This window comes from Trichechus manatus, unplaced genomic scaffold (genome assembly GCF_000243295.1).
Source record: "Trichechus manatus latirostris isolate Lorelei unplaced genomic scaffold, TriManLat1.0 scaffold00024, whole genome shotgun sequence".
Classification (NCBI taxonomy): domain Eukaryota; kingdom Metazoa; phylum Chordata; class Mammalia; order Sirenia; family Trichechidae; genus Trichechus; species Trichechus manatus.
The window spans coordinates 10,654,821-10,679,206 of NW_004443960.1; the positions used below are offsets into that span (position 1 = coordinate 10,654,821).

The 24,386-nt window shown below is 49.0% G+C and overlaps 1 protein-coding gene across 1 annotated transcript in view; it reads right to left on the bottom strand.

Moving 5' to 3' along the window:
- Positions 1 to 4,494: 4,494 nt before the first annotated feature.
- The window catches only part of LOC101361506 (uncharacterized), a 39,768-nt gene continuing 19,876 nt past the window's right edge, over positions 4,495 to 24,386 (bottom strand). The window contains 10 exon segments of the mRNA XM_023728320.1: positions 4,495 to 4,703; positions 5,648 to 5,843; positions 5,893 to 5,957; positions 9,829 to 10,022; positions 13,908 to 14,093; positions 17,364 to 17,386; positions 18,038 to 18,184; positions 18,280 to 18,417; positions 23,676 to 23,762; positions 23,870 to 24,032. Of these exon segments, the coding sequence (XP_023584088.1) occupies positions 4,495 to 4,703; positions 5,648 to 5,843; positions 5,893 to 5,957; positions 9,829 to 10,022; positions 13,908 to 14,093; positions 17,364 to 17,386; positions 18,038 to 18,184; positions 18,280 to 18,417; positions 23,676 to 23,762; positions 23,870 to 24,032 (1,408 nt within the window).

Consider the following 24,386-nt stretch of genomic DNA (forward strand, 5'->3'; position numbering starts at 1 on the left):
TACCTACAGCACCCTCTCCCAAGCCATGCTCTACCTCTGCTTGGGCACGGGAGGTTCCCTCTCCCGTGGCCACTCACACCCTTTACTAACAGACCACACTCCTGCGAAATGATTCTCTCTCCCAGGCCGATAGTTGCCTCCCTCCCGGGAGGCGTGAAGTTCAGCCATCCACAGCAATGCAGGGTACCTACATCCTCGCCCGGTGTGCACATGTCTGGGCCCTCCCCCAAGCTTTCCCTCTATTTGCAGGACAGTCTCCCTTCTCTCAACATCCCTCTCGTGGCTGGGGTTCACCTCCCCTCCTGCCCTTGCCCCCCCGATCTGGACACACTGTTTCTTAATACCCAATGGGAAACAAACCCATTGCTGTTACAGCTCCTGTGTTACCCCATGTGTTACAGAGTAGAACTGCTCCATGGGTTTTTTGGCTGTAATCTCCATGGATGCAGATTGCCAGGCATTTCTTCCGTGGTGCCATTAGGTGTGTTTGAATGACTAATATCTAGGTTAGTAGCTAAGCAAAAACCATTTGCACCACTCAAGGCTCCTCCGACTGGTGTATTCTTGGGACTTAGAGGCCCGGTCTGGGGCGTCCTGGGAGGAGTCTGTACCCCCAGCTGCTTCCTGTTGTCTGTGTTCATCTGTCTGGCCTGGAAGAGGGGACAGTGCACCCATAACTGTGCAAACGATCGCTATCAGCCTGCGGTGGCTAGACAGTGGCCACAGGGGGGACCAAGTAGCTCAGGCTGACGAGACACTACACTCTCTGGCCTGGCTGCTGCTAATCCCCGGCCAAGGACTGAGGAGCACCCGGCCCAGAACACATTTTCACTTCTAGCTGCTTCCTCAGAATTCCGGACCCTGGCTATCTGAGGGGAGTATAGTCCATCCACCCTCCTGTCCCAACCCTCTTCCGTCCGGAGCACGTGAGCCTTTCTGGCAATCTCCTCTCCCTGCATCTCTCTCATACATGTAGCTATTAGCTCCAGGTGGCCCCAGACTTATATTTCATCGGGCAGGAGCCAGCCCTGCTGTCCAGCCTGTTAAAACCACACCTCCCCGCCCCAGTCATGATCTTAGTACATCTTAATCTGGGAGCTCCACTGAAACCCGTTCAACGTCGTTTGCAAAAATCAGCCAATAAAACCCCTATGGATTGTGTATGTTTTGCTGTGTATGTTCTCAACCGCAAAATAAATTAATTGAAAATAAATGAAAAAACCCTATGGAGCATGATGAGTCCCTGGTGGCACAAATGGTTAAGTGCTGGACTACTAACAGAAAGGTTGGTGGTTCAAACCCACCCAGAAGTCCCTCAGAAGGCCTGGCGATCTGCATCTGAAATGTCACAGCCTTGAAAACCCTATGGAACAGTTCTACTCTGCACGTACGGGGTTGCCCTGAGCAACTCAACGGCAACTAAGAACAACACGCCACTCTAAAGAACTGTACGTCTGAATACCCTGGGGGTCACAACAGAACGCTGTCTGACCCGCAGCCGATCACGGGACGGTGCAGGACTGGGCATCATTTTGTTCTGTTGTTCACGGGATCACCGCAAGTCAGGGGCCAACTCAAAGGCAGCTAACAACAATTCTGAGCCTATGCTCTCTTAGCGAGCCCTCGAACCATTCATGCCACCGTGTGACCTCGGGAAAGTGACATTATCTCTCGGAACCTTAGTTTCCACATCTGTAAAATGGGAACAGTGATTCCCTGGTAGCTGAAACCAGGAAAAAAGAGGCCACTTGACACGTGTTGGCTCATGTCTTGCTCAACATCACCCCATGGGGTGGGTGTTGTCATCTGCAGTTTACAGACGTGGCAGTTGAGGCTCAGAGAGGTTAAGAGTCTTGCCAAAAGTCACGTAGCAGTGAGTGGCACGATGCGCAGAAAGCTGCGCCACCTGATTTTCCTGTCCCTGGGTCTCCCCATGCAGGTGCAGCCGCCACCACTGCCCAAGCTGGAAGAAGAGGCAGTGTGTCTTTCTTGCTGACGCAGAGCCGGAGCTGACCCCGGGCAGGCCAAGCTCCAACTACCTGGACAGCCAGGCAGTGGGCCTGCAGCACCAGCTCCCAGGGCCTCTGGACTCCCATCCCTCAGCAGTGCCCACATCAGACACCCTGTGGTGCCCACTCAGCACCTCCAGGCTCATGTCTGCCTGGGCCCCCGAGACCCAGCTCCTCCAGGGGATGCTGGCATGCAGCCAGGCCAGGCCTGCCCCCAGGCTCAGCTGCCTGCAGGGTGGCACCGAGAAGCTCTGCAGGTGGCCCCATGGTGCTCCCAGCTCCAGTTCACCCCCCGCCCAGGGCCTGGGATCCACAGGACCAAGCAGGAGTGCTCAGAGTCGGGCCATGCTGCAGCCTCAGCCCGGCGCTAAAGCCTCCCCACTGTGCTTTCTGGGAGAGCGAGAGAGCCCACCTCCCACCGAGTCTGGGCCCCAGCAAGCTCAGCACTACCTGAGCCGGGAAATGCCCCAGCCCTACCAGCCTGTCCTGGCTGCAAGTCCCACCATCCCTGTTGCTCGAGACACCTGGCCTGCCCACCTGCAGCGCAGCCGCCCGGCTCGGGCCTTGCAGCAGAGGCTGGCACAAGGCGTTTGGGCTCTGGGTGGACGTCTAACCGGGCTTGCAGGAGGGACTGCCCACCAACAGTCAGGTTGAGCCGTGGGCTGGGCCTCCCTTGCAGCTGGGAGCCCAGGTACATGTCGCTGGGGACACAGAGGGCATGCAGCAGCCCAGCCGTGACTCGGAAGACTGGCCACACTGCAGGTAGCCCCCTGTGCTCAGGCTGTGCCAGCCCCCCTGGAGGAGGAGCCTGACACACCAGCGCCACCCTGCCTGGGACAGGGACCCCTGTACCTCGAGAGGCCGCCCAGTGACGTCACCCTGGTAGGCTCCAGACAGCCGGATGGGTGAGGCATCTCCACTGCAGCTGACCTGTGGAAACCAGGTGAGTGGGTAGGGGACAAGTTAATAGGCAGTTGGGGATACAGGGATAGAGAAGCCTCTTCCCCTAACCTTGACCCCCAGTGACCTGCCATTAGTGCCAAGACCCAGTCTACCCCATCTCCCTTTGGGGAGTCCCCCCTGGAAAATAATCCCCCAAGAGAGGTCTGTACAGAGCCCTGAGCGTTAAGCCACGGCGTTGCCATAAATACAGGTAACAAGAGCACACGCTCACATGGCTCCTGTGTGCCAGGCGCTGCTCTAAGTGGTTTCTCCCCGGATACTGTAACCATAAAAAAAAAAACAAAAAAACCCATTACCATCTAGTTGATTCCGACTCATAGTAACCCTACAGGACAGAGTAGAACTGCCCCGTAGGGTTGCCAAGGAGCGGCTGGTGGATTCAAACTGCTGACCTTTTGGTTAACAGCCCGAGCTTTTAGCCACTGTGCCACCAGGGCTCCTCAGTAACTATAGGAGGTAGGGATTGATAATAGTCCCATTTTGCAGATGAGGAAACTGAGACACAGAGTACCAAGTCTCTTGACCAAGGCCGCATCAGTAAGGAATAGACTTAAGCCTCACCCCCTAGCCTTGGACTATGTGTCCTCATCACCCCCACCCTGCTTCTCACAAACTTTGGGGGGTCAGCCATCCCTGCCATAGGCACGGGGGGCTTCCTGGTTTTCAATCTGCCACAGACATCTGCCTGCATGTGTCCCTATCTAGGGGTGCACGTGTTTCTCTAGGGGGTGCCCAGAAGCGAAGCTGGTGGGCGAGGGTTTCAGCAGTTGTGATTTTATTAGATGGGGCCAGGTGCCATCCCAAGTGGCTGCACCAGGTCACACTTCCAGGGGGAGAAAGGTGAGTGGGGGTTACGTGGGCAATTTAAGGACAGATGAGGGGGTGGACGGGAGGACAAGGGGACGGGATGGAAGGAAAGGGGGATAGGTGAAAGGAAGGGGAGAAAAAGGAATGAAGGTTGTGGGTGGATGGGAAGCCAGAGGAAAAGATGTTGGGGAGGATGAGAGGGAAAGGATGCATGGGTGGGAGTGGGTAGGTAGGAGACTAGGGGACAGGTGGGTGGGAGGTAGCTAAGTTGGACGTTGGAGGGTAGGTGAGTGGGGGTAGGTAGGTGGGAGGGGGTAGGTGGGAGGTTGGGGGACAGGTGAGAAGCGGTAGGTGGTGACAAAAGAAGGAACCGAGGCCAGAAGGAGGGCTCCGGTGGGTGCTGTTTGGGCCAGGCCACCCAGCAGGAAGAGCAGCGGGCCCAGCCGGGCAGGGCATCTCAGGCCAACTCACCTGCAGCCAGGAGGGCAGGGTCCCCAGCAGTGCAGAGAGGCTGTGCTGCAGCCCCAGGCCCAGCCCCTCACGGCCACCCTCTCTCCTCCGCCCCAGGTCCACTCGAAGCTGCTCCCCGTCCAAACTCATCGTCAGCCCAGCCATCAGCCAGTGTTCTGCGCTCTGGGCAGAAGCAAAGCTGTGTGTTTCTCAACCTACTGTCCCCTGAGGGTGCCCAGGCCCAGCCCCGCTCACCGACCTGGAATTATTCACTGCCATCCACAGAGAAGTGGGGGTCCCAGTGCTGCAGGCCCGGCACGGTGTGGCTGAGGCTGCCGGCAGAGCCAGGGCACGCGCCTGCCAGGCCCAGGGAGGCATCCAGCTGACCCCAGGCACTACGCAGCCCCACGTGCGCGGAGCAGTTGGAGGCCACACGCATGAGTGACAACACCAGCTCTGCCTCCTCAGGGATGCCTGGGGACAAGAGGCCCAGTGTGGTGAGGACGAGGTGACCACTGAAAGGCCAGAGCCCAGTCTACCTGATCGGGGGGCAGGACAGGGCCCGAATGAGGGCCCCTTTTCAGCCCACCTTCTCTCTGCAGGGTCCCCTGAGCCCCAAGGCAGACCGCACTCCCAGGCCCCACGGCCCCCAAATACACCAGATCAAACTATATGAAACTGCCAGTATTCAACCATTCCTGATGCACAAAATTGGCAATTTCATCGGTTCCAACCTAATGCCACCATAACCGCACTTAGCGGGTGGTTAAGCCCCGTGTCCTCTCTGGATTCTGCAGGCCCTGAGGACAGGGGCAGGCCTTCAGAAAGTGTGAGGCGAGTCAGAGAGACAGAGCATGTTCTCATTGCAACTTGTGGCCCCTCCAGGCCTCACGGAATGTTCCCCAAGGAACCGGGGCAGGGGACATTTGAGCTATTTCCCATGGCAGAAGCTGAACTGGGTGGCAGGGAGCTCTGGGCCAAGGGCTTCGGCAGGTGCTGTTTGCCATCTGGTTTGGAAGTGCACCGACATGAATGATGGTGCCCTCGTACCCACGTGTTCCGGTTGAATAACAACGCGGGGAAGAAGGTGGAAGATGTAAACTAAGGCGCAGGCCCCTCCAGAGGCGCTGGGAGAAGCTGGGAAGGGGAGGAGATAGAGATGGAGCTGGGAACGTGGATTTGAGGCTTGGAGGGCTCTGATAAAAAGGTCGTCGGTTCAAACCCACCAGCTGCCCCACGGGAGACAGATGTGGTAGTCTGCTTCTGTAAAGATGCCAGCCTTGGAAACTCCATGTGGCAGTTCTACTCTGTCCTGTGGGGTCACTATGAGTCGGAATTGACTTGATGGCAATGGGTTTGTATCCCTCTCCCTTGGTTCCAGGGCCTGGGAGTCTTTCCAGCTCTGTCCACCCTCCTACCTGCATCACTCAAGGCGCTGACGTTGTGACTCAGGCTACCCATGAGGTGGCCTTGCCCGGGGCCCCAGGCGCAGGCCCCACCCAGAGCCAGGCTGGCTGCATCGGCATGGATGGCAGCCTGGCCCAGAAGACTCCTTGACCAGGCCTGCAGCTGGCCCCTCAGCCGGAGTGCGCCTGGCAAGGCCTGGCTGCTGTTCTGGGTGAGGAAGCAGGTAACGCTGCGTGTGCTGGTGCTCTTCCTCTGCCTTCTCATGCTTGTCCCACAGCAGGAAGCCCAGCAGAGCTGAGTTGGCAGTAACCTTGATGGTGCCTGCAGAGGATGGGAAAGAAGCCACAGAGAGTGGTCCAGAATCTTTGGGGAGGAGAGGAAAGAATCCTGGGGTAGGAATTTCCGAGGTCTGTGATGTGATTCTAACTCCCGTCAGAGACGGCAGGCCTGGGAAAATGACCTGATTACACCAGCTCCTTCCCAGGAAGCTCTGAGGACTAAATGAGCTAATTCACAACCTAAAAGGGAGTTGGCAAAAAGCCCGATACAGGATGCCCATTAATACAAGGAAGGAAGCCGGGTGGTGCAATGGCTAAGTGCTTGGCTGCTAACCAAAAGGTCAGCGATTGGAATCCACTCAGAGGTTCTAAAAGTCTTGGTGATCTACTCCTGTAAAGATTCTGTTGCCATTACCACTGAGTCAATTCTGACTCACAGAGACCCTATAGGACAGAGTAGAACAGCCCCATAGAGTTTCCAAGGCTGGAATCTTTACGGAAGCAGACTGCCACATCTTTCTCCCGAGGAACAGCTAATGGGTTCGACCCATCGACCTTTCAGCTACCCACTGCACCACCAGGGCCCCTTCCCGTAAGGATTACAGCCTAGGAAACCCCATGGGGTAGTTCTTCTCTGTCCTATCGGGCCACTGGGAATCTGAATCGACTTGACAGCACACAACAGTGACTTTAACACAAGTGCACCACTCCTGCTCAAGGGAACCATATTCCACTTGTTATGAAACAAAAGTTAACTCGGAATGGATCCGTGACATAAATACAGGAGTTAAAACCATAAGACTCTTAGGAAAAACACATCTTCAAGACCTTGGCTCAGGCAAGGGTTTTTTTAGATATGAGGCCCAAATCACAAGCAACAAAAGAAAAAGATGGATGAATTAGACTTCATCAAAATTAACAACTTTTATGCATCAAAGAACATTCTCAAGACAATGAAAAGATCACCTACAGAATGGGACAAAGTATTTGCAAATCCTATGCCTGAGAAGGGTCTAGTATCCAGAATATATAAAGAACTTTATTACTCAACAACAGAAAGACAAACAACCCAACTCAAAAATAGGCAAAGGACTTGAATAGACATTTTTCCAAAGAAGGTATGCAAATGGCAACCAGCACATGACAAGATGCTCAGCGTCCTTGGTCACTGTTATTGTTAGGTGCCCTTGAGTCTATTCCAACTCACAGTGACCCCATGTGACAGAACAGAACTATCCCACAGGGTTTCCTAGGCTGTAATATTTATCAAAGCAAATCATCAGGTCTTTTCTCCCACGGAGCTGGTGGGTGGGTTCAAACCACAAACCTTTTGGTTAGCAGTCGAGCGCTTAACTGTTGGGCCACCAGGGCTCCTTAGGGAAATGCAGACCAAAACCACAATGAGATACCACTTTACACCCACTAGGATGGCTATCACCAAAAAAGAACAAAAAATACGGGTTGGCAAGGATGTGAAGAAATCACAACCCTTATCCATTGCTGCTGGGAATGTAAAATGGCGCAGCCACTGTGGAAAACAGCTTGGCAATTCCTCAGTAAGTTGAGCATGGAATCACCATATGAGCCAGCAATCCCACCCCTGGATATATGTCCAACAGAAATGAAAACAAGTGTCTACCACCAAAACCTGTACATAGATGTTCATAGCAGTAGTATTCACAACAGCCAAAAGGTAGAAACAACCCAAATGTTCACTGACTGACAAATGGATAAACAAAATGTGGTCTACCCATACAGCAGAATATTATTCAGCTGTAAAAAGAAATGAAGTCCTGATACACCATACAACACGGATGAACCTTATATACGCACATCCTAAATGAAAGAAGCCAGACATAAAAGACCACATATTGTATGATTCCATTTATATAAAATATTCAATAGGCAAATCCAGAGAAGCAGAAAATAGATTAGTGGCTCCTAGAAAGTGGGGGAGAAGGGATGGGGAATAACTCTTTAATGGGTACGGGGTTTCCTTTCGGGATGATAAGAATGTTCTGGAGCTAGACAGTGGTGGCAGTTACACAACATTAAGAATATACCAAGTGTCACTAATGGTAAATTTTATGTGACATATATTTTACCACAATTATAAAAAAAAAAAAAGACAAACCACCCAATAAATGGGCAAATAAAAAATTGATGTGACACTTCACAAAGGAAGTTGTATGAATAGCTAATAGTACATGAAGAAGTTCTCAACAATATCATTAGTACCAGAGAAATGCAAATTAAAACCATGATGAGATACCATTATATACTTACCAGAATTACTATTAACATTTTAACAACCCTGACAACACCAAATGTTGACAAGGATGCAGAGCAACCAGAACTCCGCAAAGAAATAACAGCGCAAAATATCTCCTCTTTGGAATAAGTTCTGGCAGTTTCCTAGAAAACCAAGCATGCACTCACCCTGAAAACAAAACAAAACAACAAAAAGAAAGCAGACCGCCTGGCCTTTCTTCCGCGGCACCGCTGGGTGGGTTTCAACTGCTAACCTCTAGGTTAGTAGATGGGCACAAACTGCACCACCAGGAACATTTTACACTTACCTATGACCTAGAAATTGTACTTCTAGGTATTTACCTGAGAAATGAAAGCCTATATCCAAAAAGGCTTATATTAGAATGTTTGCAGCAGCTTTATCCCTACTAGCCCTGAACTGGAAACATCCCAGGTGTCCATCAACAGCAAAATGGACAATAAACGCAGTATATTTACTCAATGGAATACGACTCGGCAATACAAAGAAATGACTGCTGACACATGGAACGACATGGAAGAATCTCAGGAACACCATGCCAAGTAAAGGAAGTCTTAAACCAAAGAGTACATACTGTCTGATTCCATTTATATGAAGTCTTAGAACAGGCCAAACTAACCTATGTTGGAAAAAGTCGGAAGAGTGGTTGCCTCAGGGGTGTGGGGAGGGGACTAACTGGGAAGGGGCTTGAGGGAACTTTCTAGGGTGATGGTCATGCTCTGTATCTAGTTAGGGGTTTGGGTTGCATGGGTGGATGCATTTGTCAAAACTCAGTGAATATACACTTAAGATTTTTACATTTCACTGTATGTAAATTTTATACCACAGGAAGGAAGGGAGGGAGGGAGGAGTACAAGCAAATATTGAACTCTAGTTAATGACATACGGAACCCTGGTGGAGCAACTGGTTAAGCGCTTGACTGCTAACCAAAAGGTTGGCTGTTCAAACCCACACAGCCACTCCGTGGGAGAAAGCCCTGGCGATCTGCTCCTGTAAAGATTACAGCTGAGAAAACCTTAAGGGGCCGTTTTACTTTGTCACATGGGGTCGTTATGAGTCAGAATTGACCTGATGGCATGCAACAACAGTCAACAATATGTATGCTACACCGTTTAGAGGTAAGGTGTTCTCATGTCTGCAACTCACTCTGAAAGATACCAAAAAATAAAACGGATGGATGGATGGATGGATAGACAGGGATAAAGCAAATACAGCAAAATACTAGCAATTTTAAAATTTAGGTGGTGGGCACATGGTTATTCACCACGTAATTCTTTTAACTCTGTGGTATGCTTGAAATTTTTTGTGGCAAGATGGGGGAAAGGACACAGGAGCCAACCTGAAGGGAATCCCACTGGCCAAGTGTGGGAAAGCTAAGCATCAAAGTAACTTCTGATAGTAATAGATTAAATCATGTTGACTAAAATAGGAATCCATGAGTTCATATTGATGTAAAGGAAAAATGGACACTAATTTCTCATGAATCAGTATCACCAATGTGTGAGATGCTGGGATGGGGCACCAACGGACTTGAACGTGAGCAGCATTTATTCTACCCTGTGGTTAAATATAAAATGCTTGCCAAAGACCTCCACTGGCCCCAAGCATTCCCTAAGCCCTCACCCTCTCTGAGCATCTCCTTCTGCTTCAGCATGCCTGTGAGGGTCAGGAGATGGGGCACCGCTGCCCAGTCAGCCACTGTGTGCTGGGCTTGGCTCTGCAGGGTCAGGACCCAGCCTCCCCTCCACTCCTCAGCCACCTTCAAGAGAAGCTGTGCTTTGTTCTGATCCAGCAGTGCCTTGGAAAACAGCCCAAGCCTAGGATAGAAAGAGATAAGGGGATGATAAAGAGTGGTATCCATCCCTCTAGAGATCGAACAATTTTCCCCTTCAAGTAAGCAGGCCAGGCCATAAGACGCGGTTCCTAGACCCCACCATCCAGGCCCATCACAGGATTGATTTTACTGGGCGCTCAGCCCACAGGCAGGCAGTGTAGTAAGGGAGTTAAGATGATGGGCTTTATGGTTAGTCAAACTGAGTTCAAATTCCAAAGTTGCTACTTACTAACTCTGTGGCCTTGGACAAGGACACACCCTCTCCGAGCTTCAGTTTCTTCTTCTTTAAAGTGGAGAACATAACACTGATGCTGAGCTGATGTTAATATTGACACGGATAGGTACTAACACTTTACCAGGTGTGACAGATTGTGTTTCCAAACACGGCCAGAACCATAGCTCCCATCCCACACACTCTTTTGCAACGTGACTCTGCCACTCCCCCATTAAGACACGGGGTCTATTTCCCATCTCTCTGAATCTGGGCTGGTCTTGTGACTTGCTTCCTTTTTTGTTTTTTTTTAATCAATAGAACGTGATAGAGGTAACACTGTGTAACTTCCAAGGCTGCGCTTTACATGTGAAAGCAGCTGTCACCTTCACACTTGAATGCTCCCTCTGGCAACTCAGCCACCAGGTAAGAAGTCTGACTAACATGAGACCACCCTACTCTGAGGAAGCCCAAGCTTGCCACTTGAAGTGAAAGAGAGGCCATATGGAGGGACACTGAGGTGCTAAACATGTGAGTGAAGCCTGTTTGTACCTTCCAACCCACCCCAGTCCCCAGGCCATGCACATATCTGGCTGACAACTGACTTTGCTGAATGCTGAAGTCAACCAGGAGGCCCAGAGAATGACAGCTAATGCCACAAAGAGTACAAGCACCCAGCTGAGCCCTGTCCTGACTGACAGAATCATGAACAAATAAAATAGTTGTTATTTTAATCCACTGTGCTTTGGGGTGGAGGGGGGGAGTTTGTTACACAGCAACAGTTAACTAAAACATGTACATTTTAGATGCATTATCTGACTCCTCACAAAAGTCCTATGAGAGGAAGAATACTGTGATCCCCACTACACAGATGAGGAAACTGAGGTAGCAAGGTTAAGTAATTTACTCAAAGCTCATATAAGCAGTTAGTAGTACCTACTGCACAGGGTTGTTTATAGTATTAAGTGATATTGTGAATATAAAGTGCTTGCTCCTGGCCCATAATGAATGATCAATTCATGTTATTATGGTGAGGGACAGAGAGAGCCCCAAGAAGCCTGTTGTTAAACTCCCTGAAGAACCGGGACAGGGACATGGTTCCTAACATCACATGATGTGTTTTGTATACAACACCATAGGAGATACTACTGAGCATCAACACTGTAAAGAAATGAGCCATGCTTTCCTTGGTGCACATGCACACAGGTGTGTGAGTATGTGTGCGTATCCCTTATGGCCACTACAGATACTGTCCCTGGATGATTTCTCTCTTTGCATTGGCTGCTAGGAAGCTCAGAGTCATATCTGCTCAGCTCCAAAAAATGTAGAGGACCTCATGGCAGGCATTTTGTTTACTGATGACACTTTAAGCATTTTCCCATTTTTTTCTTTCATCCTAATTTTCTCACGTATTATTTTAAATCCAGAACAAGAGTTGACAAACTACTGCCTATGGGTCAAATCTGGCCAACCATCTGTTTTTGTAAATAAAGTTTTATTAGAACATGGCCCACACTCATTCATTTATGTATTGTCTATAGATGCTTTTGTGCTGAACAAACAGCAGAGTTGAGTAGTTGAGACAGATTGTATGGCCCACAAAGCTGAAGATATTTACTATGTGGCCCTTTACTAAAAGTTTGCCAACCCCTTATCTAGAACAATATACATTTTTATAACCTGCCTCAAATCCTTTTCAGACTGGGGATAAGGACGGGCAGTTGGACAGATGAACAGACAGCTGTAGACGATAAATCTATCTAAGACCATGTCCAAAGCCTTAAGTCTTCCTGAGTTCACGCCAAGGATAAGGACAAAACTGGGACTGCAGAGGAAAGAGGAACTAACATTTAATGGGGATGCAGTTTGTGCCAGCAGGGCGCAGTACTCAAATTAGCAGCGGTAACAGTGGTGGCTGCGAGGTCGGTGAACGTTCACGCTGGCCAGGCGCTGCCTTGGAGCTCAGTACAGCACTCAGCCAACACTTAGGACAACCCTAGGAAGCAGGTCCAGAGACACAGAAGGGCAGAGGCGCTTGTCCAAGGTCACAGGGGCAGCAAGTGGCAGAGCCGGGATTTAAATCAAGTCGGTCTGAATCCAGAGCCCTGGTGGTGCAGTGGTTAAGAGCTCGGCTGCTAACTAAAAGGTCAGCGGTTTGAATCCACCAGCCACTCCTTGGAAAACCTACGGGGGCAGTTCTACTCTATCCTATAGGGTCACTATGAGTTGGAATCACCTCGATGGTGGTGGGTTTGGTGTATGGGGTTTAGTCTGTTTCCAGATCGCTCTCTCTTGACCTACATGTTGTTGCTGGGTGCCATCTAGTCAATTCTGACTCATAGCGACCCCATGTGACAGAGTAGAACTGTTCCATAAGGTTTTCTAGACTGTAACTGTTTTTTAATATTTATTTTCTTGTTATTGTTTTTGAGAATATACACAGCAAAATATACACCAATTCAACAGTTTCTACATGTCCAATTCAATGACACTCATTAAATTCTTTGAGGTGTGCAACCATCCTCATCCTTCTTTTGTGTGCTGTTCCTCCTCCATTAACACAGACTCACTGCCTCCTAAGCTTCCTGTCTGACCTTCTGAGTTGCTGTTGTCAGTTTGACCCCATATACAGGCGGTCCCCGTTTCTAAGTCTGTCTTTAAGTCAAATTTGTAGGTAAGTTGGGAACAAGTACATACGGTTCTTATTTAGGGTCAGTTACTCCAATGTTTGTCTTAGTATAGAGTATATATTTTACGCTTCTGTGTATATAAAACACTTAAGACACCCTCCCAAAACACTCAATGTTTTCATGAGCACCACAAAGTAGAGCGCGCGTTCGTTATTATGAACCACTGCATTTAACTCAAATTTTTAATATAATAGGCTTTATGGTAGTCCATTCTTAAGTACGAGTTGTCCATAAGTCAGACGTTTGTAACCCACGGACTACCTGGAGATAGTTCTTAAGAGTAGGCTGTAACCTTTATGGGAGCAGATCGTTAGGTCTTTCTGCCTGGAAGCAGCTGGGTAGATTTGAACTGTCAGCCTTTCAGTTAGTACCCAAGTGCTTAACCATTGGCACCACCAAGGCTCCTTCTGCCTGCCATATAATACTAGATATACTATATAGATTCATATATCATATATACGTGAAAATGGAGAGTTAGTGGCACAGTGGTTAAGCATTTGGCTGCTAACCAAAAGGTCGGCAGTTCGAATCCACCAGCCGCTCCTTTGACACCCTGTGGGGCAGTTCTACTCTGTCGTACAGAATCACTATGAGTCAGAACCGACTCGACGGCGACAAGTTTGGTTGTTGTTGTTTTTTTTGTGAAAATGGAGTCAGAGATCTAAGCCTGGAAGGAAATAAACCAATATATTCTCTGGACTAGCTCTAGTGATTTTTTTTTTTACTTGTAATACATTATAACCCACCAGGTTGTCTATAATGAATGCTCTCATAATCAAAAAAGGAAAAACTGAATAAATGATAAAAGCAGAGCAGTGAATGCCTCTCTCCCCCATTCTCTCAATGCTCAGACTCGAGAATGGCCCTAATAGGGCAAAGTCAGACGTGGGCTCCAAGTGACAAAAAGAGTGATGATTTGCCCTCAGAAGCCCCACCTCCCCTTCGCAGGCTGCCTGGGGACCATTACCTTGTTGGTGCCTCCTTTCCCGACAGCTGCAGCTGAACAGCCCTGGGGGCGGGAAGGACAGCCTGGTGGAGGAGGATGCTCACACCCCAGCCCCCGCTGCCTCCCTGCATGTCCAGGCTGGTGTGGGCCTCCAGCAGCAGCAGCTGCTGGCTGGCCACGTGCACGGACAGGAAGCCGTTGAGGCACCTGCAAGGGGGGAGGACAGGGGTCAGTGGGAGGGTGGGGGTGCAGCAAAAACCAAAAAACACAAAATCCGTTGCCGTCAAGTCGATTCCAACTCATAGTGACTCTATAGGACAGAGTAGAACTGCCCTATAGGGTTTCCAAGGAGCGGGCTGGTGGATTCAAGCTGCTAACCTTTTGGTTAAGCAGATGAGCTCCTAACCACTGCGCCACCAGGGCTCCAGGGTGCAGCAGGGAGGGAATTATTCAGAAACACCTCCTCTCCCCTCAGAGATCTTGGGCCTCCTCCTCCAGGAAGCTTTCCTGAGGCACTCCAGCTCCGAGCACTCCTGCATAGCGAGTGGGCAACAAATGCTCAGGAAGACACAAAAGGGAGGGAGAAAAGGGGGCGACCACCTCCCCAGACCCTAGCTCCTGGCCCAGGCACCATGTGGGGGCGGGGCAAAGACTCAGGAGGTGCCTCTGGGTAGACTCGAACCTCCAACCTATTTGTTAGCAGCTGAACATGTTAACCGTTTGCACCACTCCCAGCCCCGGTCTCTATACATTTGCCGATTCTCAATATGTCATCTAAGTGGGGTCATACAATAGTTGGCCTTTTGTGTCTGGCTGATTTCACTCAGCGTGTCTTCCAGGTTCATCCGAGCATTGCCATGTATCAGGACTTCGTTTCTCTTCATGGCTGAGTAGTATTCCGTTGCACGGACAGAACATTTTGCTTATCCATTCATCCACTGATGGACCCTTGGGCTGCTTCCACCTTCTGCGCGTTGTGAATAGTGCTGCAGTGAACGGCTGGGTAGTGCTGTTGATGTTCAGACACATTCCAGTTCCACAGACTTCGAAACGAGACATCTCTGTCCGTGAAAAAACACGCATCTGAGAACGATCAATTCCCTGAAGTCAGAGCCCTTCTCGGGCTGCCTTCAAGTTTCCAAAACGTGCCACAACAGCGTCGCGCGTGCAGCAGGCACTGAGAAATTGAATTAAAGGATCCCCTAGTGCTCTGTCCCCATCTGTCCTGCAGGCCTGGCCCTGCTGGGGTTACCTGCTTCCACCTCTGGCTCCCAGACTCCACCGCTTCATTCCTGCACACCCAGCACACAGCCCTCATCCAACGAAGAAACAAGTGTGCTGGGGCTTTCTCAGGGCCCGGCCCTGAGGGAGCCTGCCCACCTGGAGGTCTTCTGCCGGTCCCTGGAAAAGGGGACTTAATTTCCTGTAGAGCGAAGCCTTCCAGGGTTTCTACCCTACCCCAGGCAAAATACTCCTGGTCAAAAAAACTTCTTTGCAAACAGATACTTGTACACCCGTGTTCACAGACAACAGGTGGAAACAGTCTAACTGTCCATCCACAGATGAAGGGGTAAACAAAATGTGGTATACATACATACAGTGGAGGCCTGGTGGTACAGTGGTTAAGAAAAGGTCGGCAGTTTGAATCCACCAGCACTCCTTGGAAACCCTATGGGGCAGTTCTACTCTGTTGTATAGGGTCATTATGGGTTGGAATCGACTCAGTGGCAACGTGTTTGGTTATACATACAATGAAGTATTACTCAGCCATAAAGAAACATTAAGTCCTGATACCTCCTATGACGTAGATGAACTCTGAAAACACTATACTGAATGAAATAAGCCAATCACAAACGGACAAATAATGTACAATCCCACTGATATGAAATATCTAGAACAGTCAAGCATATAGAGATCAACATTTATCAATGATTATCAGGGGCGGGCAGGAGGACAGGGAAAGGAAGACACAATGCTTTGGGGACACGGAGCTTCTGTGAAGGGTGGTGGGAAAACCTGGGAACAGTTAATGGTGAAGGTTGATGATGAACGTAATTAATGTCACCAAATTGTACGTGTGAAGGTTGTAGAAATGGCAAATGTTTTGTTATCACGACTTAAAAAAAAAAAAAAAGCACAAACAACGAGGATCTAATCAGATCTGACATGAAGCTGGGCATGAAAATAATATAAATTAGCAAGATGATCTGGGAGAAAAAAAAAAAAAACTTCTTTAACGGATCCCACGCAAAGATGCCCTGGGCCTCTCCCAAACCTAAACACAGGACAGGATGTGGAGGAGAACTCTGGTTCTCTCCATTCTCAAGTGTGAAATGTGATCCCTTCACCCCCAGGGAGCTGAAAACTCTTCTCGCCTGGACAATCACTTCCAAATGATGGATCTGGAAACCTCCCTGCCATCTGTTCTTGATTCAGAGGGGCTGTTTGGCGAAGCACATCATGGAGTGGCCTCCCTCCCTTCTCCTTCCTCCCGCCCCATCTCCCAGCAACCTGGCTTCTCAGAGGCAGTACTTGGCAGGCAATTCAAGGTCCTCCCTAAGGGACCATTGTCAATACCTGTAAGTTGGGAGGAAACGTTGGCCCATGGGGATGTCTGAGCTGAAAGAAAAACATGCAGTGGGAGTCGGACCCATTCAGCTGGACTGAGACCTGTTGAGACGGGGAGTCAGAGAAGGGGAAGTCAGAGGGAACAGAGGTGTGAGACAGAGAGAACTGGAGGTGGCTGGCTGGATACCTGGGGGTCAGGGGAACAAGTTATCCCAGAGTTTGCCCAAAGCCCAGGCCCAACAGCAGACCCCAGAAAACTCTATTCTCCCTCAACGTTTCTCAGCCCTAAGTCTTACTCAGGTAAGAGAGGACCTAGGCATGGAACTGGGAGGACAACTTTGGGACCCCAGGCCCCCCTACTTCACCTGCTATAGTGCCTGCTCATGCCTGGCACTGTGCTACTGGCTTTATAATTGTCACCTCATTTAAGCCTTTAAAGCTACTTTTCCAGGCTGGTATTACTATGTCCATTTCACAGCTGGCAAAACTGAGGCTGAATGGAGTTGAGTAATTTACTCACAACCACACAGCTAGTCAGAGGTGGAACTGGGATTTGAACCTGGATTTATATAATGCTAAAAGCTCACTAGATTGTAAGCTCCTTGGAGATGGGGACAGAAACTCAGTCACCTGGGCATCCTTAATACCTAACAGAGGCTGGCACACAGCAAAAACAATCTGTATATGGTGAATGAATGAATGAACAAATTAACAAATAAATATACTCACAGTGACTGCTATACATTTACCACACTGCATTTCATTTTTTCTTGGATACAGCTAAGACTACATTTCCCAGCCTCCCTTGCAGCTAGGGGGGTCATATGATAAGTTCTGGCCAATGAAATGTAGGTAGGAATGACATGCACCACTATGTGCCTGGCCCATAAAACCTGCATAATTCTCTACCCTTCCTCTCCCCTATCGGCCAGCTAGGGCAGAGCCACAGGTGGAAGAAGCCTGGATCCCTGAGAGACAGCGTGGAGCACAGCCACACTGGACCAACGCGTAAACTTTCACAGTAAACACACTTTTGTTTATTACAAGAGTCAGCCCATCCCAACTGTTATGAATTGAACTATGTCCCCGAAAATATGTTTTGTAAATCCTAAACCCCTATACCTGTGCATATAACCCCATTTGGGAATAGGACCCTCTTTGTCATGTTAATGAGGTCATATCAGTCTAGGGTGTGTTTTAAAACAATCACCTTTGAGATATAAAAAGAGCAGATTAAGCACAGAGAAAGAAAACAGAAGGGAACATACAAGCCACATGAAGATCTCCAAGGAACCGAGGAACAGAGGCTGAAAAAAGACAAGGACCTTCCCCCAGAGCCAACAGAAAGAGAAAGCCTTTCCTTAGAGCTGGTGCCCTGAATTTAGACTTCTAGCTTCCTGACCTGTGAGAAAACAGATTTCTGTTCATTAAAGCTACCCACCTGTGGCATTTCTGTTATAGCAGCACTAGATCACCAAGACACACTGACAAATCATACACACACTATCAAAATGAGGGCTATTCTGTCAGCTTCCCAGGGCCACCTTGCCTGCACTGTGGCATTAAAACCCCTCCTTCCTCACCAAGGGAGGAGAATGCAGCCCCCCGACCTGGGATGTGACGTTGTGATTGACGGCAGCTCGTGCGTCCACACCATAGACAAAGACTCCCTGGGAACTCCGTCTGAAGATGACAATCCTATCCAAGCTCAGGGCCTGGGGAAACTTCAGCTGGAAGAAACAGATAGCCCCCCGCTTAGTCCTGCCGACAGCCGAGCTTAGCCTGGAGGGCACAGACCAGCATGGCATGACCTGGGAACAGGTACCTGGGAGGAGTGGGCCATGTCCAGGGCCAGGCTGTGCCAGATTTCCCCATGCTGAGACCCGTCACGGTGCAGGCCCTTCAAGGGCAGCACAACCTTCTGGTTGACTTTCAAGGTGGCCTCAACCTCCTGGTTCTCAGCCTGCGGGTGCAAGAACCAGAGGCACCAAGAGAGGCTGCCTCCCACCTCTAAGGACCTGCAGATACCACCCTGGTAACCCAACAGTTGGAAGAAAACAGCCTCAAGATCAATAAGTTAAAGTAGAATCTACACTCTTCCACATTTAGGGCAAAAACGGCACCAGAATGGTACAAGTGAAAAATGCTGAATTGGCAAATTACAAGAATTTTTAAAAAGTTAAAAACTTAAATTAAAAAAAAAAAAACCGGGGACAGGTGCATGGGTTGGGTGCCTCTCAAACAGGGATGGTCAACTCCAGTGCCCACAGATGGTGCGAGTGGAGTGAGCTCCAGGGCGCAAACATGAGTGCCTGCGTCTCGTCCAAAGAGTGTGTTCCAGTATCAGCCTGTTTTGTTCATTGCTCTATTCCTGTCATGGATTGAACTGTGTCCCCCCAAAATATCTGTCAACTTGACTGGGTCATGATTCCCAGTATTGTATGATTATATACCAGTTTGTAATCTGATGTGATTTCCTTATATGTTGTAAACTCTATCACTATGATGTAATAAGATGGATTAGTGGCATTTATACTGATGAGGTCTACAAGATTGGATGGTGTCTTAAGCCAATCTCTTTTGAGATATAAGAGAGAGAAGCGAGCAGAGACACATGGGAACCTCATACCACCAAGAAAGCAGTGCCGGGAGCATAGTGTGTCCTTTGGACCTGAGGTTGCTGCGCTGAGACGCTCCCAGACCAAGGGAAGACTGATGACAAAGAACTTCCTCTGGAGCCGACAGAGAGAGAAGGCCTTTCCCTGGAGCTGATGCCCTGATTTTGGATGTGTAGCCTACTGGACTGTGAGAGAATAAATTTCTCTTTGTTAAAGCCATCCACTTGTGGTATTTCTGTTATAGCAGCACTAGATGACTAAGACAATCCAAATACTCAGCACAGCTCCTGGCACAGAGTAAGTGCTTGGTAAATATTTGGAAGAATGCAGAATCACTAGTGATAGCCTGAAACCCAAGCTCAAAGCAGTGCTGGGCTGGAAGAATATTTAATTCATCATGTGGGCAGGCAAAATAATGAATTCCCAAAGATGTCCCCACCACCTGTCTGTCAGTTTGCTGTACTCTGGTGGCTTGTGTGTTGCTATGATGCTGGGAGCTATGCCACTGGTAGTGCAAATACCAGCAGGGTCACCCACGGTGAACAGGCTTCCGCAGAGCTTCCAGACTATGACAGACTAGGAAGAAAGGCCTGGTGATCTACTTCCAAAAATTAGCCAATGGAAACCTTATGGATCAAGAACACTGTCCAACTCACTTGCTGTGGAGATATTATCAGGAGGGATCAATCCCAGGAGGACACCACGTTTGGTGAAGTAGACGGCCAGTGAGGGTGAGGGAGACCCTCGGTGAGATGGATTGACACAGCAGGCACGACAATGGCCTTGAATCCGTCCCACTGTACATAAGATCACCATGAGCTGGAGTCAACTCGACAGCAGCTAACGATAATAACAAAGACGCCTACGTCCTAATCCCTGGAACCTGTATGTCACCTGACATGGCAAAGGGACTTTGCAGATGTGACTGAGTTAAGAATCGTGAGATGGGGAGATGATCCTGCGTTATCAAGGTGGGCCCAATGCAATGATAAGCGTTCTTGTAAGAGAGAGGCAGGTGGGTGAGAGCCAGAGAGAGACTGGATGTGCTATTCTGCTGGCTTTGAAGACAGAGGAAGGGACCATGAGCCAAGGAAGGCAGATGGCTTCTAGCAGCTAGGAAAAGGGAAGGAACGAAATCTCTCCCGGAGTCTCCAAATACAAACAAAAAAACACAGCCTTGTCAACACCCTGATTGTAGTCCAGTGAGACAGACCCATTTCAGACTTCTGACCTCCAGCCTTGTTAAGATAAAATCTGTGTTGTTTCAGGCCACTAAATTTGTGGCAATTTGTTAAAGCAGCAATAGGAAACTAATACACAGTTACTCAGTCATTTATTCATTCAATAATTACTTGTTGTTATTGTTGTTAAATGCCGTTGAGTCGGCCCCAACTCATGGTAACCCCATGCACAATGGAGCAAAACGCTGCCCGGTGCTGCATCATCCCCACGAGTGGTTGCAGATCAGACTATTGTGATCCACAGGTTTTTGTTGGCTGATTTTTGGAAGTTGATAGCCAGGCCTTTCTTCCTAGTCCAGCTCAGTCTGGAAGCTCTGCTGAAACCTGTTCAGCATCGTAGCAACACACAAGCCTCCTCTGACAGCCGGGTGGTGGCTGTGCATGAGGTGCCTTGGTGAGGAATCAAATTCGGGTCTTCCGCACAGGAGGCAAAAATTGTACCATTGAACCACCACTGCCCGCGACAATTATTTAGCTTCTGCTAAATGCCCAGCTCACAGGAGCACGTTGCTGCCCTCTGCCATCTATGTTGACAGAGAAGTTTAAAATACCCTGGCACAGAATTTATCACTGGTGTACGTCTTTAAAAGAATACATGGCTTTATTTTAGAACCAAGATGGAGGGAGGAAAAAAAGAGGATCCAAGAAAGGAGAACAATGTGCATCATTAGACAGAGACATGTTTTAAAACATACATACAGCTACATTAGACTGAATTAAAGGGACCATCTACTGGGTTCCAGACTGCTGTTGTCAGGTGGGGTTTTAGGCCCAATGTGGAAAGATGTTCTGAGTAAGAAGCAGAAATCTGGGTTTTACCCAAATCTTCTGATTTTTAAATGTCACAGTTAATTCAAAATATTTTTTAAATGCTGAGCAGGCCAAGCCAAACACATCTGCAAGCTGGATTTGGCCCACGGCGCCATTCTGCAATCTCCGGTTAGAAAAGGGAAAACGCCACTGGGAATGACTCTTGCAGGTGTTCTGAGCCATCATCCTGCCCGATGTTTCCCCCAAGAAGCTCCCGGGACTTCACCTCCCTAACCTCCAGGGAGGCGTTCCTAGCCCTGTTTAACTGGTGGGGAAGTGAGGCCCCGGGAGGGCAGGTCTCGCTGCTCGCTGCTCGACAGCTGGCCTAGCTTCACGTCCCATCCAACAGACCTCTGCGTATCTGGGAAGGGGCAGGGCGGGGGACGGGGGAGAAATCACCACTCTCTTCCTTGACCAGGGCCTGGCACACAGTGTGTCCTCAATAAAGGCTTACTGGAGAATGAGGCCATCCCCCAGAGTTCGACTTCTCCTAAAGGGGTCAGGAATGAGACTCTGAGGAGGGCCTACCAGGCATGTCATAAGTACCTAAGAGAGATTAGTTTATAGACAGTCCCTGACTTACGACAGGGTTCTGTTCTGACAACTACTCTGTTGTAAACTGTTTTTTTTTTTTTTTTAGTTTTCATTATTATTGCCTTTTATTACCAGTGTCCTTATAAATCCTATCTTTTATTTGTCTTTGGGGTTGGACATTACATCCGAGAATGATAACATCAGCAAATTATGCACTGCAACACTGTACCTAGTACATATTACTAACAACAAAACGTACAAAAAAAGAAACCTGAACGGTCCCAACAGTGGTTCGCCGTACCTCGAGTCCATCATAAGGCGTTTCAAGTCTCGCAGCCACTAAATAAACTAAAAAAACCAAACCAGTTGCTGCTGAGTCAGTTCTGACTCCTGACAACCCCATGTGTTACACAGTATGGTTTTATTGACTGTAATCTCTGTGGACGCAGATCGCCAGGCCTTTCTTCCCCAGCGCCGCTGGGTGAGTTCAAACTGCCAACATTTAATAGTTGACAGAAAACTATTTGCGCCACCCAGGGACTTTAATCATTGCATAAGACATGGTTATTGCTGTTCCCATTTTACAGATGAGGAAACTGATGCCCAGATACATGAAATAACTTGCCAAGGACACATAGCTAAATATAGGTTTCACCTCTAGGAAGACAAAAACTAGAACCTTCTAAATCAAGTCAGCAAATCTTGGCCCACGGGCCAATTCTAGCCTCTTTTTAAAATAAAGCATTATTGGAACACAGTCATACCCATATATTTATGTATTATTTATGGTGTTTTGTGCTACAAGGGCAGAGTTGAGCAGTTGTCCCAGAGACTGGATATCCTGCAAAGCCTAAAATATTTACTATCTGGTCCTTTACAGAAAAAGTTTGCCAACCCCTACTCTGGGTCATGGTATACAGTGGATTTAAATAGCATTGAGGCAACAATTATTCATTAACTTCTTATGATGCATCAGGTCCCTGGGACTACAATAACAAACTACCATATTTTACGAAAATAATGCACACCTTCTACATCTTTTTGCCACCCACGCCCCCCGCCACCCACGCAAGGTATTTTCGTAAGCACAGCTATGCCAATCTTTTTTTTACATGTTGCTGTAAAAAAAAAAAAAAAAATTAGCATAGTGTACTTATAAACAAACACAGAAGGTGCGTGTTATTTGCGTAAAAATACGGTAGAAAAATCTCACAGCCTTGCAGAGGAGGCCGTGATGAAACAAAGAAATACAGAAAAACACAGCTGGGATTTGTAATAGGTGTTGGAAGCAAAATGTATAGGGTACTCTGAGGGGGTGTACGCGGAGGCTATGTGAGGCAGGGAAGGCTTTCCATAAGAGAGAAGCTTGAGGTGAACTCTAAAAATGAAACAAAAGGGAAGCAGGCAGGCAGAAGGAAAGGGTGCAGTTCCAAGCACAGAAGGCGCAAAGGTCCTGTGGCAGAAAAGAACCAGCAAGGAAACGAAGGGCAGCTGGTGAAGTGAAGGCAGGCAGCAAAAGGGAGATGGCCTGAGGGGGACGCTAGAAGGGTTAGCAAGACCAGAGGGTCAGGGTGTGGGTCTTTCTCCCAAGAGAAGTTGTGAGGGCTTTAAGCAAGGGAGTGACATGAATGTATTGGTGTTTTACGATGATCCCTCTGGCTATCAAATGGATTGTGGTGGGGGGTGGGGCAGAGTGGAACAGAATGTTTTGGTCACCCAGTTGAGCAATAGCGGCCACTTGAATTGGGAGTGGCTGGGGTAAAGGGAAAGGAGCCCTGGTGGCACAGTGGTTAAGTGCTCTGCCGCGAACTGAGAGGTCTGTGGTTCAAACCCACCAGCAGCTCCACAGGAGAAAGACGTGGCAGTCTGTTTCCATAAAGACTACAGCCTTGGAAACTCTATGGGAAGTTCTACTCTGTCCTATAGGGTCACTGTGCACTGGAATTGACTCAAGGGCAACGGGTTTGGTTTCAAGTTTTTTTGGGGGTGAAAAGGTCTCTGGGACCTCTGTCACTTACAGTGTGCAGATTCCAAGTAACCAGCCATCCCTCCATGTTGCTGGGGATGGCCTTGCTGCTGTAGGGGTGGGTCAGGCCTGCACAGACCTGGGGAGGGACAATCACACATACACACATGCAGAGGGACAGGAGGCAGGGCGGGACTCCTTCCTGTTCCCAGGTCCCTTCCCCTCTACACCCCGGAGTCCACTCACATAGGGGTGTCCGGCCTGGTAGCCCAGGACGATAGTCTGCAGGGTCTCATCTTGGCTGTTCAGGACCACGCGGGTCTCCAAGGAGAAATGCTGGAGCTGCTTCTCAGCCGTGAAAGTCTCCTGTAGGAGGAGGCTCCATGGGATGGGCAGGTCCAGGGGGTGCCTGGTGAGCAGAAGGAAACAGGCTGTAGCCATCAAAGCTGCTGGCAGGGCCGGGGGCAACCGTGCTCCCCAGCCTCAGGCTGGGTCTTCCATGGGCTTGCAGAGTTAAGACCGTGTCACAGAGGGAACATGTCCGCCTCGTGCTTGGCAATTTGCCAACCAAGTTACTCACCATTGCACTAGCTGTCTGGACAATCCAGGGTGGTAGGCATGTATTATGGATTGAATTGTGTCACCCCGAAATATGTGTTGAAGTCCTGACACCTATAACTATGGATGTGATCCTATTTGGAAATAGAATTCTTTGTTATGTTAATGAGGGTGTGTGTGTGTGTGTGTGTGTGTGTGTGTGTGT